Source organism: Drosophila biarmipes, chromosome 3L (assembly GCF_025231255.1).
Source record: "Drosophila biarmipes strain raj3 chromosome 3L, RU_DBia_V1.1, whole genome shotgun sequence".
NCBI classification, from domain to species: Eukaryota; Metazoa; Arthropoda; class Insecta; order Diptera; family Drosophilidae; genus Drosophila; species Drosophila biarmipes.
Window position 1 is genome coordinate 3,985,418 of NC_066613.1, and position 20,017 is coordinate 4,005,434.

The following is a 20,017-nucleotide window of genomic DNA, read 5'->3' on the forward strand; positions in this document are numbered from 1 at the left end:
AGAATACAATCGGATCTGACGAATTCATAGCTCTTTGGAACACGTCTGCATTTTCTGGCATGATGGAGGCGATTGATCTCATAAATCATGTTCCACAACTCGTCAGACTCTTCTCAAAAGTAGCCTACTGAAGAAACTGTGCTCTGAATAATATCAGCTGAGTGTACAGGGATTTTATATACCGCCGCTGTCATTAGTAACCAAGAGTCAATTATAATTTCCGCAGTTTTGTGGAAGAACCTTTGGAACTTGGAAACGTATTAAAAAGTTCTTAGTTCTAAATGAGCATAATTTCTATTTGACTATTTAACCGACTTTTAAGGACATTAGCTTCCAAAATAAAACATGAATTGAGGATTTCCTTTTATCAGATTAATTTAAAATCCTAACTTATTCTAATCAATAATAAACGATTTAAGGAATTTCACTTTTGCGTCACCCCCTCTATGTCTATAATATTTCTCAATACCAATTTTTAAATTCTAATTCCGCTTAGTTTAATGTTATATTTAAATTGCTGAAACGAAACGCGGGAGGATTCTATCTCTTTGCATTGCCCCTCTCTCCATTCTGACCCGCAGTACATTCAAATTGAAAAGAAAGAGAATGAAGATTGTTCACCCAGTGTTGAAAAGCACTAGAAGTCAGTGAAAGGACCGAAAGACGGGCAATAACTTTACTGCGCTGTAAATGTTTCAGTTCTTCCATTAGTCTACGACTAACTCTCGAATCCTGAAGAGCGTGTACCAATGCTACTTTTTACGATATTTATACTCTTGCAGAGGGTATAATGATTTCAGTCAGAAGAAAAAATATATATATATAAAAATTTAAGTCGGGGAAAATATTTTTAAAAAATTATATCTTTCGTGTTTTTAACATATACTTTTCTAAGCTTGGATATAACATTTTTAAATTAGTTCTGAATTTCTGAATTAAATTTTATCAAAATCGGGTGACTATATCATATAGCTCCCATAGGAACAATCGGAAAATTAGTGGTAAAATAATATTGAAAAATTATATCTTCTGTTTTTTTTTAACTTACAACCTCCTACGCTTGGAAATAACATTTTTTATTTGGTTTTGAATTTCGAATTAAATTTTATCAAAATCGGACGACTGTATCATATAACTGCCATAGGAACGATCGGAAATAAAAATTATATATTTTGTGTTTTTTAACATATAACCTTATAAGCTTGAAAATAGCATTTTTTAATTGGTTCTGAATTTCGAATTAAATTTTGTTAAAATCGCACAATTGACTTATTATCTTATAATATTGGGAATATTTAATTGTATATTTTTAAGAATTTAGAATTCAATTTAATTAAATTATTTATTATTTTTTATAACTGCAGCGGTATGCAAACTTGGGCTTGCCGAAGTTAACTTCCTTTCTTGTTTTTAATAAAATTTTTTTTTAAGATTTGTAACGTGTATCTAATAGTCAAGCATCATCTAGTAGTCAAACCTTTTTTTTTTCCATCAAAAGGCTGTTTTTTGACAAAAATTATAGAATAGGTATATACGTATTCTATAATTTCTGTCGATAATTGCATTCGATACCTATTACAATAATAATTTGGGGGATATACATTTTTAAATAAATTCTTTAACTAAAGACTCCTCTGGGTATTAAAAGGATTGATAACACCACATTGTTGTAAAATTTTAGAGGAGGAAAGAGTTGTAGTAACTTTGTGGCTCTATTCAAAGATAAGGTATCAAAATTTATTATTTGTAAAAGTAGCAATAAGCTAAAGAAATTTACAGAGAATCTGAAGAGCAAATAAATTCTTTCTTCTTTCTTTCGTTTTCAGCTGGATATCCCATGATCTTCTAATCAAATTATTATCTACCTCATCGTCCTTTCAATCGCCTGTACTTTTCAGTTCAGAAGATAGTTATTCCAAAAATTCAGCTTTTTTTTGCTATTGCGCGTTTGGGTTTAGAATACAATCGGATCTGACGAATTCATAGCTCTTTGGAACACGTCTGCATTTTCTGGCATGATGGAGGCGATTGATCTCATAAATCATGTTCCACAACTCGTCAGACTCTTCTCAAAAGTAGCCTACTGAAGAAACTGTGCTCTGAATAATATCAGCTGAGTGTACAGGGATTTTATATACCGCCGCTGTCATTAGTAACCAAGAGTCAATTATAATTTCCGCAGTTTTGTGGAAGAACCTTTGGAACTTGGAAACGTATTAAAAAGTTCTTAGTTCTAAATGAGCATAATTTCTATTTGACTATTTAACCGACTTTTAAGGACATTAGCTTCCAAAATAAAACATGAATTGAGGATTTCCTTTTATCAGATTAATTTAAAATCCTAACTTATTCTAATCAATAATAAACGATTTAAGGAATTTCACTTTTGCGTCACCCCCTCTATGTCTATAATATTTCTCAATACCAATTTTTAAATTCTAATTCCGCTTAGTTTAATGTTATATTTAAATTGCTGAAACGAAACGCGGGAGGATTCTATCTCTTTGCATTGCCCCTCTCTCCATTCTGACCCGCAGTACATTCAAATTGAAAAGAAAGAGAATGAAGATTGTTCACCCAGTGTTGAAAAGCACTAGAAGTCAGTGAAAGGACCGAAAGACGGGCAATAACTTTACTGCGCTGTAAATGTTTCAGTTCTTCCATTAGTCTACGACTAACTCTCGAATCCTGAAGAGCGTGTACCAATGCTACTTTTTACGATATTTATACTCTTGCAGAGGGTATAATGATTTCAGTCAGAAGTTTGCAACGCAGTGATGGAGACGTTTCCGACCCCATAAAGTATATGTATTCTTGATCAGCGTCACAAGAAGAGTCGATCTAGCCATGTACGTCTGTCCGTCCGACTGTCCGCCCGTTTCTACGCAAACTAGTCTCTCAGTTATAAAGCTATCTGGCTGAAACTTTCCCAAAAGTCTTCTTTCTATTGCAGGTACTATATAAGTCGGAACCAGCCGGATCGGACAACTATATCTTATAGCTCCCATAGGAACTATCGGGGAAAATATTTAAAAAAAAATTATATCTTTCGTGTTTTTAACATATATCTCTCTAAGCTTGGATATAACATTTTTAATTTTTTTTTTAGATTTTATGTACTGCCGCTGTCATTAGTAACCAAGAGTATCATCAATTATAATTTCCGCAGTTTTGTGGAAAAACCTTTGGAACTTGGAAACGTCTCTTGGCAACTGGCATGTTCTTAGTTCTAAATGAGCATGATTTCTATTTGACTATTTAACCGACTTTTAAGGACATTAGCTTCCAAAATAAAACATGAATTGAGGATTTCCTTTTATCAGATTAATTTAAAATCCTAACTTATTCTAATCAATAATAAACGATTTAAGGAATTTCACTTTTGCGTCACCCCCTCTATGTCTATAATATTTCTCAATACCAATTTTTAAATTCTAATTCCGCTTAGGTTAATGTTATATTTAAATTGCTGAAACGAAACGCGGAAGGATTCTATCTCTTTGCATTGCCCCTCTCTCCATTCTGACCCGCAGTCCATTCAAATTGAAAAGAAAGAGAATGAAGAATGTTCACCCAGTGTTGAAAAGCACTAGAAGTCAGTGAAAGGACCGAAAGACGGGCAATAACTTTACAGCGCTGTAAATGTTTCAGTTCTTCCATTAGTCTACGACTAATTCTCGAATCCTGAAGAGCGTGTGCCAATGCTACTTTTTACGATTTTTATACTCTTGCAGAGGGTATAATGATTTCAGTCAGAAGAAAATATATATATATATAAAAATTTAAGTCGGGGAAAATATTTTTAAAAAATTATATCTTTCGTGTTTTTAACATATACTTTTCTAAGCTTGGATATAACATTTTTAAATTAGTTCTGAATTTCGAATTAAATTTTATCGGGTGACTATATCATATAGCTCCCATAGGAACAATCGGAAAATTAGTGGTAAAATAATATTGAAAAATTATATCTTCTGTTTTTTTTTTAAATTACAACCTCCTACGCTTGGAAATAACATTTTTTATTTGGTTTTGAATTTCGATTAAATTTTACCAAATCGGACGACTGTATCATATAACTGCCATAGGAACGATCGGAAATAAATTATATCTTTTGTGTTTTTTAAGATATAACCTTATAAGCTTGAAAATAGCATTTTTTAATTGGTTCTGAATTTCGAATTAAATTTTGTTAAAATCGCACGATTGACTTATTATCTTATAATATTGGGAATATTTAATTGTATATTTTTAAGAATTTAGAATTCAATTTAATAAAATTATTTATTATTTTTTATAACTGGAGCGGTATGCAAACTTCGGCTTGCCGAAGTTAACTTCCTTTCTTGTTTTTAATAAAATTTTTTTTTAAGATTTGTAACGTGTATCTAATAGTCAAGCATCAAGCTAGTAGTCAAACCTTTTTTTTACATCAAAAGGCTGTTTTTTGACAAAAATTATAGATTAGGTATATACGTATTCTATAATTTCTGTCGATAATTGCATTCGATACCTATTACAATAATAATTTGGGGGATATACATTTTTAAATAAATTCTTTAACTAAAGACTCCTCTGGGTATTAAAAGGATTGATTACACCACATTGTTGTAAAATTTTAGAGGAGGAAAGAGTTGTAGTAACTTTGTGGCTCTATTCAAAGATTAGGTATCAAAATTTATTATTTGTAAAAGTAGCAATAAGCTAAATATTCTTTGCCATAAATAAATAAATATCTCGGGATCATTCAACAGTTATGCTTAAATCTATTTATTGAAAATTTGAATGTTACATGGAAAACACTCACCATATTCATGAAAATATTATGAAAAAAAATTCTCTCTATACACATTACGCGTTGATTCAAAGTGAATTCGTGTTTTTTTTTTTTATGTTTTTGTTGTTATTAGATTTTTTTTTTTAAAACCTTTGATATGATATTGAAAATATAAAAATATATCTATAGGAGCAATTTTTAAGGTACCAATTGATGCATCTGAATTAAAAGTTCAACTATAAAAACATAATTTAAATTAATAAAAATTAATAAAACAAAAAAAAATAAATAAAAACAATATTTAAAAATATTTAGTTCTGAACTAGTACATGTCGTTATTTTTGTTAAATACAAATTTTAAAACGTGACTTTATATCGGGTGTTTTTTTTAGAGGTATAGAACTTTAAGTTGGCATCACTGTTCAAGATGGCGACCGATTTAACAGCTGTCAAGTGCTTTATTCTCAGTTTGGTTTGGCAATTCATGATGAATAGACTCACGCCTGAACAACGCTTGCAAATAGTACAATTTTATTTCGAAAGTAATGGTTCAGTGCGGAATCGCGCACTACGTCCATTTTATCGTCGACAAAATCGTCCATCAGAGCAGTTAATTCGATTAACCATGGAACGTTTTCGCACCACGTTTACTCTTATTGGTAACTCGCATCCCCAGAGACGCCGTACGGTGCGTACAGAAGAAGCTATTGCTACTGTAGAGCGTAGCATTGAGGAAGACCCGAATGAGTCCATCCGCCATCGAGCACAGGAATTGGATCTGTGTCCACACTTTATGGAAGATTTTGCGGAAGGATCTTGGCTTGCGTGCTTACAAAATCCAACTCGTGCACGAATTGAAGCCAAACGATCATCAAGCAAGGCGTAGATTCGTCGAATGGGCCAAAAACGAGATTTTCGTTGTTCCCGATTTTCATAAGCGAATTTTGTTTAGCGATGAAGCGAACAAACAAAACTGCCGCATTTGGAGTAAAGCTAATCCTTAAGTGTATGTCGAAACACCGTAACATCCAGAAAAACTGACTGTTTGGTGCGCTTTAGGGGCTGGTGGAATCGTTGGTCTGTACTTCTTCAAAAACGATGATGGCCAGAACGTTACAGTCAATGGTGATCGGCATAGAGCCATGAATACTAACTTTTTTATTCCTTAATTGAACAGCCATGATGTCCAGGAGCTCTGGTTCCAACAAGACGGCGCAACATGTCACACAGCTCGATGCCACAATCGATTTATTGAAAGACACGTTTGGTGACCGCCCAATTTCACGTTTTGGACCTATAAATTGATCTTGTGATTTAACACCGCTAGACTACTTTCTGTGGGACTATATAAAGTCATTGGTCTATGCGGATAAGCCACAAACGCTTAGCCCGAAATCGTTATTGCCGCCCTTGAAAAGTAGAAAAAAAACTTTAAAAAAAGGAAGAACGCTATAGTCGAGTGCCTCGACAATCAGATACCCGTTACTCAGCTTCAGGGAGCATAATGAAAATGGAGATATACATATAAGCGGCAAAGGAATATTATAAAGCGTCACCTACCGGCTATTTCGGTATATGTTCAAATAGAATTTGGATTTGCGCACTAAAAGGTCAGTGCTCAGTCAGAGAAGATGCTCTGAACTGGTAAATGTGGCCACTTTTGTTGATTAATAACTTTAATATAAGTTATGGAATCTTAGTTTTCCAAAAGTGTTCATTATATTGAGCTGTTTAACATCGTCTAGAATTTAGGCGTTATAGCACGCGGTCTTTTTTTAGTAAGAATACAACCTAAAATACAACCAGCCTAAAGAACTGAGGCATTTGTCCTCAACGGCCCTATCAGATCCCTCTTATTTCTCTTTTTTCCAAACCAATTAACATTTTTAAAGTCTTAGAATGGAATCCTTTTAGACATCAGATTTTCATTTATTGGCAGACTCGTGCGAAAATAAGAAAACTAAATTTGAAATCTCAACTATCTAACTCTTATAGTTTCGTAGTTCACAGTGTTCACATGGACAGATACGCAGACGAACATGGCATGTTTAAAATACCTTCCAAATGCCCAGCACCGCAAAATATTTTAAGGCCCTTACCTTTCAGATTTCATCATTTCAAGACGTCCTCGGGTGATAACCTCACTTCTCGGCGATCAGCAGTAGCATCTTGTTCATTAGCTCATTAGCTACAGTCTCTTGCAAAGTGTTTAGTCTTGCGGCGAGGAAGTCCCCAAATTTAATGTAGAGCATTTCACGGGAGGTTGGGGTGTGGCGAGCTTGGGTGTGTGATCGACCCAGGCCCCTTTCGCAGCCCCCGCTCTCTCCAATGTAGCTGCTTCCTGCCGATAGTCGGCCATCGCCGCCCATCATGTTAGACTGGGCGACGGCTGGCGAGCAATGCCCGGTCACGTCGTCATCCTCGTCGAAGTCGTCCAGATCCTCTTCCAGGTCTCCGGCGTCGGCGTCGATAAGCTCATTGTTGGCATTGATGATCAAATGGGGCGGCGAAGTGGCGTAAGACGATGAGGTTTTGGGCGTTGGTAGCTGCAGCCGAGCCTTGAGTTGCTGTTTGGTTTGCGGGCGAATAGTGGCCAGCTTCTTTTGCGTCGCATCTGGTTCTTTTTCGGACACCCTTTCATCTGGGCACCCCACATCCGGAGAGCCCGGCTCGTCCTTGATGTAAATGGAAGGAGAAGAGCTACAGGAGCGCGAGCTGGACAGTACATGGGTGGGCGAAGGTTCCAGCGCTGTGGGCGTGGTCAGGCAAAGTGAATTGGACAGTGGCTGCTTCTGCAGCGATGTCAGCGTCACATCCGGCTGTAGCTGAAGGGCTTGAAGGTGCTGAGCCTGCTGCTGCAGAGAAGCTGGCAATTGGCTGAGGCTGAGACTTAAACTGGGTATATTGACTGCTGGAAGGCTGCTCTTCAACGTGGGCTGTGGCTGGGGCTGGTTGTTCGGGTTGTTGGGGTCGCTTGGGGCAAAATACTGATACTCATCCAGGGCTGCACTGCTGCTGTTGTTGTTGCTGCTGTTGCGGCTAACGTTGTGGTTGGTGCTGTTGCTGTTACCTGTGGTCGCAGGAACGGGATCTAAGGAGCCGTGTTTGATCCTCTCGCGGGATCTGAAAAGATAAATGAAAAACTCTAATTTTTAAAAACTCGTGTTCCTGCGCTGGATAAGCATTAAATCAACAAAAATGATTGAAAAATTAAACAAAAAAAAATTTTCAATACTGATTAACTTATTGGAATTTAAATAATATGGTTAAGGTCTTAGGGCTGGGTGGATTTTGTGTAAATTTAATTTAACGGTCGACTTATCGAAGCCTTTATCCTGTGGAAATAATTATTTTCGTAAATGACAAATCATTTTTTTCCCAAGGATAAGGTTATTTAAGATTTACTTTTTGAAATGTAATTTAAAACTACTATCACGGTTTCAGGATACTATTTTAGTATTATTCCATTGAAGGTTTAAAGAAGAAGCTAACCAAATTTGGATTCAAAGACACAGTTGATCGCAACACAACCGTGCCAACAATTGTGTTCAGTGTAATGTAACCCATTTTCTGGTTTATTAATTTTTCGTAAGTAATGATGTCACATTAAGCCTTACTAAAATATTAGCATAGCATATTAATACAGAAAAGTAAAAGGAAAAAAGGTTATGCTTTCTGTACCACCAACTAAGTGCGTCACTGTGTAACGAAATCCAAATTCTTCTTTAAGACTATCTAACAAAAAATCCAATTTTGTATATAATTTGTATGTACAATATATAATGATTCTATTCCAACTATACGCTTATGCGACCTGTTATCCTTCTTCATGGGCTTACTGAAACAGTTGTACGGTTATAAGAAAAGAAGGCAAGTTGGGTCTTCTTACTTGCGCTCCCGAATGACCTCCTTGAGAAAGGCCATGGCGTCGTAGTACTCCCACTTGGACTTGAAGCGCGAGCTGCCGAGCATCTTCTCATGGTTCAGCTCGCGCCGGAAGATTTCGCGGAGCGATGTAAAGGTGCGCTGCACCCGCTCCCCGTTGACGTTGAAGAGCCGCCCCAACTCGTTCCACTTTATGGCCTTGCGTTTGTCAGAGCGCTTGTAGTGCGGGAGGCGGCAGTCCCAAAGGATGGGGTTCAGGCGCACTAGCTCGATGAGTCGGCGCTTCTCGATGTTGTGGCGGGAAAACGCCATAGCGTTCTCTCCTTCCCTTTCAGTCGCTGTTGGCCAAACTGCAACTACCAAAGAGAACACTGCGCATGTCCCGCTGCGCTGGATGCTGCGAAGTAAGCCAGGAAATGAAGTGAGAAAGTCGTTACATTAGCTTACGGTGATGGTCGCAGGCCCGCTGCATACTTTGAGGCGCCGTTCTTGGGCGTTTGTTTAGGGGCTCAGTGGTGTTCACGCACCCACTCACCTTGAGAGCAATGACCCCAGCAGGTTAGGGGTGGCATTTGTTTTTGAAATCTTATATGCACAATTAAATAAAACTGATTTTTGGGAGGAGGGGCCCACTGAGACTGAGACAATAGAGAGGAAAAATCAAATATGAAATTGATTACGGGCAGGCTGTTGGCAGGGGAATACTCAGGTTTGTTGTGCCAGACCCCCCACGCCAATCCGCCAGGTTCGCATAAGTGGCTGTTTTCTAAACAATAATCGAATAGTGTAAACAATGGTGTTCTGAGAATCTGACTCGACGAGAAAGTATTTACAGATCCACGATCCAGATCGAGCGTCTTCGGCAGTTTCTGAATCTGCGTGCGTACGGAGAGAGAATGCTAGTTCTTTGGGAGGACCTGGACCTTTTGCCCCTGCCCCTCAGATTGGCAATGCCATTTCTCGCAATTTGGCCAAATATTCGTCGACTTGTGTTTTTTGCAACTGGGCATGCAAGGCAGACACTCACTACTAATGGGAACTCACTGACGGCTATAAATAAACGCCTGTGCTCTTTTGGTTACTGCCACGCAGTGCCTATGATAACAAAATTGGGGGGTTCACTTATTCAGCGCGGAAAGCCTCAGATTTTCATGGTACTGCGCTCGCTTTCACACAAAGTTGTTTGACGCCTGGCTTGGAACTAAAACCACATTTGCTCACTGTTTTGTTTACTGCCGCTGGTTCCAGTTTCCACTGTTGCGTCTCTCCGGCTGCTCTTTATTAACAATATGAGCAGCAAAGCCGGGGAATTTATTTCAATTTATTTCAATTAACAACAAACGCGGCTGTCGTTGCGTCGCAGTTGCTGCCACTTATTGGGGATGCTGCTGTTTTTGTGCTTTATGTGTTGCGAGCAGCTCGAGGGCCTTGCCACAACTATTGGCTGCCACAGATACAGATACAGATGTTCGGCAACACGGCAAAATTAACCACACTCACACACTCGCCCGGCCAGCCGTCGGTGTGTGGGTGTGTGTATACACACACTTACGCGGGTGGACGGAGAGGCAATTCAACCAATCTAAAAAGCGAATTCGGGCGAAACACTGCTGCTGCAACGGGCGGCTGACTCGCTATTAGCACTTGTGGCACCGTCACATTTTGGTACATCTACTTGCCACTTTTCACCTGTCACCTCTACTCCCACTCGGCTTTCGTTGGCAGCTTCCTGGCGGAGAGTGCGCCGCTGCTCTCCTCGTCGCTTTTCACAACTGCAGAGCACGCGAACTTAATTTCCCCGCAAGTCGAATAGGCGCCGCAGCAGCACAAGAGCGTCGGCCAGCGAGAGAGCGGAGAGCAGCATCTCTCGCGTTGCCCAGCGCCAAGAGAGCGTGGCAGCAGACGTTGTTGTTGTTCCGCCTCCGCCGATGTAAACAATCGGAGAATAGCCGAGGACCTGCTGGCAATTCAATGCTTAATTACACTGTGCAGCTTCGAATGTTCGCCGGATCCGGGGCCCAAACTGGTTTGAACAATGTAATCAATGTTCGCAAACGTTTAACTCAGGTGCTTGTTGGTGCCCCTTCAAGGTCGTGGCTTTCCCTAAAAATGCCAAAAACACATGCATTCATACAAGATGGCGATGGCCAACATTAACCAACGGGCGTCTGGGCCAGTGTTGCTTTCGCAGAGAAGAGCACTTATCGACGCTGCAGTGCCGTTTGTGGCAGTGGCACGTTATCGCCGTTCTGCGGCGAGTGAGTAATCCAAAGAGGGATATCGGTAAGTGGTTGGGAGCGGAATTCGCCAAGCTCAAGCGGGATGAACGGAGAGTACCAGGATTGGCAGCAGCCGAGCAGATAGTGCCACCAGAGCAACAATTGTACGCTCGGCCGAAGCAACAGCTTAGCCGGTGGGTAGAGCTACTCAGAGCGCAGGGGTTGGAGTTTTGGTAGCAAACTGCGCGGGGGTGCGGGGGAGGCGCAGAGAGAGAAGGGTTGCCGCTCCTGGGCACCACCGTTAACAATGGTAGCCACTCGCTCTCTCCGCTCTCCATTTGGCGCTTATCATCTCTTCCTATTCGGCTGCTCTGCTGACGCGGACATTTAACAATGCGAACAAATACAAAGGCAGCACAAACACAGTGGCAAATATTCAATTTGCCACTGCCGCAATCAACTTTATTACACTCTGAGGCGCTTGTTTACTCGTTGTTGTCTCCGCTTTGGTCATCTGAAAAACAAGCGCTTAAAGCGAGCTCGCATTTATCAATCACTAACACATCGGACCCGTGCTCCCGCCTTACCCTTCCCCTGCAGCAGTACATCACACACGCTCTGTTGGTTTGACTTATCAATATGCATTCTCGGCACCGATGAATCTGCAAGCGAGTCGTATGCGGACCACAGCTCAAATTAAATCAATTTCTTCAATGTAAATCCGTGTCACACAAATATTTTTGGAGGGGCAACAAGATGTCACGAGCACGCAGATCGTCTAGGTGATAAGATCCGAGCGAGTGGCGAGGCCTCACAAATTCCAACAAAGCATTCTGAATAATTTTGGTGGATTAAAATCACGGTGCAGCGAGGGTAATTTTTTCGAGAACCATTTATTTTTCATGTAAATTCCTAAGAATTAGCTGTCCGTCGAGGGAAAAACCATAAATCTATTCCATTTGAGTCGAAACCACAACCGCTAATTAAATTCAACAACAATATTTTTCTAATCATATGCCACTTACAGCGAAAAAAAATGTATCCCCACAATACCATACTTCTGGTGTTGAAAAAAGCATTATCTTGCTATACTTTACTGTGAAGCGCACCAAAATAGTGACCAAAGTCGGCTACTATTAATGGCCGCAGAACAAAAAAATAACGCTATAGCCGCTATAGTAAATTTCTCAAAAAAAAAAACGAGAGATAGACGTAGAGTACTGGGAAAACAGAAAGACTTACAGCTCTGTAAAGTTATTGCCCGTCAACACCTTCTGGTGCTTTTCAACACTGGGTAGACGGTGCCATCAGACGGTCCCATCAGAATGGAGATATGAGAAGTGCAAGGAGCGAGCATTCTGCGTTTTCAGGGTATTTTGCATTAACCTAATCAGAATTATAAAATTATATGGAGATTATTGGTGAGATAGAGGGGCAGACAAAAATGAGAAATTGGTAATTATTCTATTAATTGATTGTTTGTGGCCGTTAGAGTGGGTGTCAAAATTTTTTGATCATCTGATAGATTCCTATACATTTCTGTTTAAAGTTTTATTCTCGTATTAAAACTGTAGGAGTCTCCGTGTTGAGCGATTTCCTGACGTTAGAGTTGGCGAGCCACCCTGACGAAACAAACTTGCCCTGTACAGTATTGCAGCTTTTAAGGTGCGCGCACACTGGGGCGGTGCGATGCGGCGCGGCACGACGCGGAGCTGCCCTCCTATGCTTGCGAAATGCACACTCAAGCAATGTCGTCGGAGCGAATTTACTGTATTTGATACATTCGATTTCATAATCGACATATTTCTTCTATTTTTTCTTGGAATTCACTAATTTTCAATTGTCAATTCCATTCTATTGGAATTCTATAAGCATTGTACTCGCTTTCTGTGTTTTCGACCCAAAACTATTGCCCCGACGATTGTCGATAACAGCCGAAAGTTTACGAGAATAAAAGATATCGGCGCGGCAAACGCCGCTTGAATTCTTCTTCAAGCCTAGCGTCGGGTCAACACGCGCCGTATCAGTGAGCGGGCTTCCATTTAATTACATGCAAACTTCTCTTCGTGGTAAAAACAGCGAAACGCCGCGTCGGGATAGAAAACTTTTAACTAAACGTTTTAACCGAAATGTATTTTTGTCGTGAATACCTTATGTTTGACATAAAAAAAAAGTTAGCCTCGCACACTCTAACGACCAAAACGCTTAATTCTATATACTGCCCACATTGTTATTTATTAAAATCTCGTTTTGCGGTTCCTTCCTTTTCTCCCTTGAACTGAGTAACGGATGCCTAATAGTCAAGGAACACAATTAAGGTACACGTTCTTCCTTGTTTTAGATATAGTTTTTTTTTTTAATTTTTTAGTTGCGATCAAGTCAGGACGTGCTAACTTCTTCGTGAAAGCTACAAATGTTCTGATATCAACTTCTGTGACGAAAATTAAATATACGATATACAAAATAAATACATTTTCTACATTTTTTACAAACATTTTTGAGAGCTAGACGGTTTCCAGTGTTATGGTCATTTGTGGGCGTGGCATTCTTCTAAAATAAGCTTGCGCTGCGCAAGGAGTTCAAGAATCTACATACCAAATCCCAACTTTCTGGTTTTTATAGATTCCAAGATCTCAGCGTTCATAGCAAGTGACTCGGCTGGCTAGTGATCCTAATCAAGAATATATACCCTTGTAGAGTATATAATGATTTCATTCAGAATTTGCAACGTAGTGAAGTAGACGTTTCCTACCCTATAAGGTATATAGTATGTGTCGCACATTGTTTTGGAAATTCAAATTATAACGATTATTTGTTGGTACACTATTGTTTTACTTCTTATTGTTTCTCGGTTCTTTCGTGCGAGACGGATACGCAATTCCGTCAGCGTAGTCTGGGCGTAGGCGTGAGTGAGACAAATAGTGTTCGTCATAACTCACACACTATGCATGTGTATTCGAGGGAAAAGGAAATGAGAAGGAACGAACGTGAGTTCGAGCGGCAGACTAAAAAATGAAGCTGGAGATCATGCCACGCGCCAGAAAACGCTTCGCCGAAAGTCCAGTCGAGGACTTTGATACTGGATCTTCGTCATCAGAAGTGGGATTACCTCCGCCTCTATCCAATGACGCAAATCTCCTAGATATCCTGGAATTGCAAAATCGTAATTTCGCCGAACTGATAAAACAAGTGCAGTGCTCTCAAAATGAGCTAAAAGATATCAAAACCATTGCACTGCCAAAGTTCAACCCCGATCGTGCAGGATCCTGTCCTGGTGTTCAACAGTCGACTACATATTGTCTGAAAATCAGCTCGTGGGTAGCGCTCTTGTAATGGCGCTCAGCAAATCACTGGAAGGCACCGCGTCACACTGGCTCTCACAGACATGTTTTCCGGGCATTACATGGACGCAGTTCCGAGAATTATTTTTGCAACATTTTTCTGGAACGAAGACTTTGGCCGCCACCCAAATGAAGGAGAGTGCTTGTCGTTCTATGGGAGCAGAATGGTCACTTCCCTTATGGCCCGCTGGAAGTCGCTCATCGTCGAGCAAATTGCAGTATCCGTTACGTTGGCACATGCAGCTGGGGTAGATAAAAGACTGCGCCGTTTGCTCTTTACCACGGATATCCAAACCAGAAACGAGCTGCTTCAGGAACTCAAAGCCTTTTCGTTTGACGCAAGACAGAGCCAACAGAGAGACAACGTACCAGTACTACAAGAAAAGAATCAGCGCTATGCCTCACATCACATGTTACAACTGTGGCAAACCCGGCCACAAGAAGGCGGAATGTCGCTTTGACAAAGAGACAACCCAGCGTCAGCAGCTCCGTAATCAACAATCTGGATATACTGGATGAAGAGATCGATCATCCGTCATCTGTTACAAATGTGGAAAAGCTGGACATGTATCTGCTGTCTGCCCGGATCGTCCGTCAGTCAAAAGCAACACCTTCAAAGATGTGAACATATGCACCGTACTTGCAGTCTGGTGAGTCGTTCCAATTTTACTTCAACTCTGGAGCCGAATGATCACTCATCAAAGAGACTGCATCGCTGAGAATTTCAGGCACTAGAATAAACAACGTAGTGACATTAAGGGGTATAGGTGGTAACTCCGTGTGTAGCACTTTACAGATTATGGCAAATGTTTTGATTTGTGAGCGTTCATTTGAAATCTTATTTCACGTAGTTTTAGATAATCATATTAAATACGAAGCTTTGATTGGTCGTGAAATTTTGAGCCAGGGCATCGGCGTGACAATTACATCAAGCGCGATTACTTTATTTAGTGAAAAGTCTATATAACCTGTCGCAGTCTCCGAATGTACTCCTGACCTGGCCGATGTTGACTCCGATTTGCATGGACCAAATAAAGATAGACTGCTATCAATATTACAAAAATTCTCAAATTCGTTCATAAACGGTATTCCACAGAGCCGCGTAATTACGGGACAGCTAGAAATTCGCTTGATTGATCAAAATAAGACGGTTCAGAGGCGCCCTTATCGTTTGAGTGTAGAGAAAAAAGAAAAGGTTAGACATTCTATTCAAGAGCTGTTGGATGCGAAAATTATTAGACCAAGTTCCTCTCCTTTTGCGAGTCCGATGTTACTTGTCCGAAAGAAAAATGGAACAGATCGTCTCTGTGTTGGCTATCGGGAGCTTAATGCCAATACTGTTTCCGACAAGTATCCGTTGCCACTTATATCGGACCAGATAGCTAGGTTGAGTGGGGCTAGGTTTTTCACGTGCATTGATATGGCCAGTGGTTTTCATCAGATCCCAAAACATGCAAACTCTATCGAACAGACGGCTTTTCTAACTCCAAAAGGACAGTACGAGTACTTGGCTATGGCTTTTGGGCTTAAAAATGCGCCTTCGGTAATCCAAAAGGCTATTAATCGTGCCTTAGGTGATCTTGCTTATAAATATGCCATTGTTTATATGGACGATGTAATGATAGTCGCAATTACAAATGAAGAAGCTTTTGAGAGATTACAAATCACCCAGCAAACCCTAGCTGGAGCAGGATTTTCTTTCAACATAAAGAAATGTTCCTTTCTAAAAACTTGTGTCGAATACTTAGGTTTTGAAGTTAGAGCAGGTGAGATTCGACCGAATCCTGGGAGAATACGAGCTATAGTAGACTTACCGCCCTCGCAATACGTCACTCAACTGAGACTATTTATTGGACTGGTCTCGTATTTTCGTCAGTTTTTACCTAAGTTTTCACAGTTGCTAAAACCCCTCTATGTTCTTACTTCAAAAAGTATAAAATATTCCCTATTGAACTTCATACAGATGCGGGTGCTAATGGCTATGGCGCAATTTTGTTGCATAATATCGAACACAAGCCTAGAGTTATCGAATACTTTAGTAAGCGGAATCGCGTTATCATTCATACGAACTGGAAACACTTGCAGTTTACAATGCTATTAAGCATTTTCGCCATTACCTACAGGGTCGACATTTCGTCGTGTTTACTGACTGCAATTCGCTCAAAGCCTCTCGCACAAAAGCAGAACTAACCCCGAGAGTTCATAGGTGGTGGTCATACATGCAATCTTTTCAGTTTGATATTCAGTATAGGCCAGGTGAAAGAATGGCTCACGTTAATTTTCTGTCCCGAAATCCTATATCAAAAGATTGCGTCAAGTCAAAAGGTACAATGAAAAACCTATAGATTTGACAGAGATCACTGACATCCCGTGGCATACAATCCACATGGACCTCACAGGGAAGCTTAGTGGTAAAAATGATCAGAAGGAGTATATAATCGTATCAATAGACGCATTCACGAAGTTTGTCTCTTTGTCCCATACAGTGAAGCTGGATACAGAAAGTTGTATTAAGGCTTTAAAGTCCCTAATATCATTGTTTGGTGTCCCTTCTCGTCTGATTGCAGATCAGGGACGGAGTTTTTCTAGTACAGCATTCCGTGATTTCTGCTCTGTTCAAAAAATAGATTTACATTTGATCGCCACAGGCGCTAGTCGAGCCAATGGCCAAGTAGAGCGAGTTATAAGTACTCTAACGGCGGTTGAGACAGGCAGGATGCTCTTGGCGAGATTCAACTGGCTCTTAATTGTACTCCCAATTGAGTGACTAAGGTTAGCCCTTTAGAAATGCTTATTGGCAAGGAAGCAAGGCCATTTGGTCTCGTACCTATTGTCGAAAATGAAAATGTTGTTGATATTGACCAAGTTAGAGAAATGGCAAAGCAAAACATGGAAAAGAATGCCCGTTATGATAAAGCTAGATTTGATAAATCTAAGGCTACTATTATATATCATATAGCTGCCATAGGAATGATTGGAAAATTATATCATATAGTTGCCCTAGAAACGATCGGAAAATTAGGTGCAAAATATGAAAAATTATATCTTTGAAATAACATTTTTTAGTAAGTTCTGAATTTTGAATTACATTTTATCAAAATCGGATGACTATATCTACTATTGATTGACTATTATAAGACACAAGGTCGTTGACTACGTATTGCTTAAAAACGAAGAGCGTCATCAGACAAAACTAGACCCTATGCTTAGAGGACCATTCTTAGTGACCGAAATATTAGAAGGAGATCGGTATAGACTTAAGGCGTTAAATAATAATAGGACATATAAATATTCTCACGAATTTTTGAGACGTATGCCAGAGAAGGGGATTGCCACAGAATTGGATGATGAGTGTGATGATGAAGAAGCCATGGAACTTACTGATGAAGGTGGTGATGGAGATACCTCAGATCAAGCCGGTGAGGGCTGAAAAGAATGATTTTGAAAAAGAATGAAATTTTTAAAATGATCGGTGAATTGTTATTTGGCCGGCTTATGAGTCAAACTGCGAGCTATTTATGATGGCCCATATATAAGCTGTGGGCTAAATGAACACACCTATTGACTTGCCAGTTTATCTTATGGATGACTGTGTGCTAGTTGATGACATGGTTTTTGTAAACTAATGAAGAACATGATCGCTATATGGAAAAAAAAAATATGAATAATTGAAATTGTTAGAATTTAAATTTGTGGCATTCCGGATCTCATGGCAAAAGTTGTCTGAAGATAAGATATAAACGAATAAGAGAAACTTTGAAATAAATTTGTTTGATTTTGATTTAATAAGAGAAAAAAAAAATTTGAAACCATCTTGAACTTTATTTTTGTGTAGAACATAAGAGAATAAATTTTGTAAACCTACACTCACGAGGACGTGAGATAGGTCAGGAAGGCCGTGTCGCATATTGTTTTCTCAGTTCTTTCGTGCGAGACGGATACGCAATTCGTGAGTGAGACAAATAGTGTTCGTCATAACTCACCACACTATTTGTGTGTATTCAAGGGTAAAGGAAATGAGAAGGAACGAACGTGAGTTCGAGCGGCAGACTAAAAAGTGAAGCTGGAGATCATGCCACGCGCCAGAAAACGCTTCGCCGAAAGTCCAGTCGAGGACTTTGATACTGGATCTTCGTCATATGTACATATATGTTCTTGGTGAGCATCACTAGACAATTTGATCTAGCCATGTCCGTCTGTCCGTCCGTCCGCACGTCCGTACGTCCGTCTGTTCGTATGAACGCTTAGATCTCGGAAACTATAAAAGCTGGAATAGTCAGGCATGCAGCTCAGGAGGGATTCCTGCGCAGCGCAAGTTTGTTTCAGCAGTGTGCAAACGCCCACTCTAACGCCCACAATTCGCGACAGACTATAGCGCCTGCATCTATAATGCTAGAAACAACATTTTAACTGAAATATGTATGTATATTGGTCTCGTCAATACCTATTGTTTGGTCCAAAAATGTTTTTCTACGCCGGCCGGCTGTGTGTGTGTAATTTAAATACTAATACGTTTTCATATTATTTTTCTGTTTCCTGTATAAAAATATGTAGATGTTGAAACGTCAAATAATTTGCTTAAAATAATCTGTTTTAATATATTTTAAGCCCGTTACAAATATATTTTGAGAACTTAAAAAAGTATGAGAACTTATGTACGTAGGTCTACAAAAGCGCCAGTCAGTCCTTCTCCTGTACTCGATAAACAACTTTCAGCATAGCGTAGTTCAGCCACCGAAAAGCACTTTTTATTGTCCAGAAGTAAATTAATTTAATCAGGCAATTATCAATGAAACTAACCCAGAGTGATCCCGGCAATTCAGTAAAAAAAAATGTGTTAAAACCTTTCAGTTCCGCAGTCCGGTCGCCGGGACATGTCCGAGCGCAAAAAGCTTTTTTGTTTTTTTTCTGCCTAAAACTGTATGTTGCTGTTGACATCAGCAGAGAATTCGGAGCCGCATAGAAGACTTACGACGAAAGCAGTTCGGCAAAAAAGAGAGGCAAATCTTTGGATATTACCCTCTTATTCTGTGTCTTATAATCTGCTTGCCGCCTGCAGCGGCTGTTCAAATTATGCGCTGCGACTCATTTTAATTTATAAATAAAAGTGTTATTTTTTGAAAAAAATCAAGTCAGGTAAGTGCTTCTTTAAGTTGAAAACGTTGTGCGTCGATCCGCGTTTAAGGACATAGCCCAGAAGGTTCTGTTTTCGTTACCCAAAAGCGGCGAGATGAAATTTATCAACGGGTTTTACACAGTTTGAAAAGGTAACTATAAAAATAACACATTTATTTAAACATGCATCATTATTTTTTCAGGAGGTTGGCCAGAGATTCCGAGGATCCGAAAAAATGTTTAAGAAAAGCTATGAAAAACATTAAAAACAAATTATCTAAAAGAAAACATAGATTTAAATAATACATTTAAAATAAAATAATTTTATAACTTTTCACGTAAATTATTTTAAATTAAATATTTGGAAAGGTGAAAACTGCATGGAAAAATCGAGATTTTCCGAAGGGATTTCCCTGGAACGTGTCCCTTGCAAGGGATTTCACAGTTGAAACTCAATTGAAAAATCAAGAATTTCCGAAGGTATTTCCCTGGGACGATTTCCTTGCAGGGGACAGCCCATACAACAAATGAGTTTAAGAAACAGGGGAAATCCGAGGGTCTTCGAAAAAATTGCCTTTGCATTTTTCCCTCTTAAAAAACGGACAACCCATAAAATTTTTCTATGGGGCATCCCAGGGAATTCCGCCGTGCGCCAGGACATGTCCCCACGGAATCCCAAG

The 20,017-nt window shown here is 39.6% G+C and overlaps 1 protein-coding gene across 7 annotated transcripts in view; it reads right to left on the minus strand.

Annotated features, from left to right (window-relative positions):
* The window catches only part of LOC108030911 (uncharacterized), a 29,351-nt gene extending 18,928 nt beyond the window's left edge, over positions 1-10,423 (minus strand). The window contains exons 1-4 of one of the 7 annotated variants that reach the window (XM_017104097.3): positions 10,215-10,371; positions 8,667-9,059; positions 6,877-7,900; positions 5,999-6,071 (exon numbers count right to left, since the gene is read on the minus strand). In XM_017104097.3, the coding sequence (XP_016959586.1) occupies positions 6,919-7,900; positions 8,667-9,059; positions 10,215-10,333 (1,494 nt within the window). In that variant the 5' untranslated portion in view covers positions 10,334-10,371 and the 3' untranslated portion in view covers positions 5,999-6,071; positions 6,877-6,918. Of the gene's footprint in view, positions 1-5,998; positions 6,072-6,876; positions 7,901-8,666; positions 9,060-9,197; positions 9,859-10,214 lie in introns of those variants that run through there. The other 6 variants (XM_017104101.3, XM_017104096.3, XM_017104100.3 and 3 more) reach the window with 6 other exon arrangements.
* Positions 10,424-20,017: the final 9,594 nt, after the last annotated feature.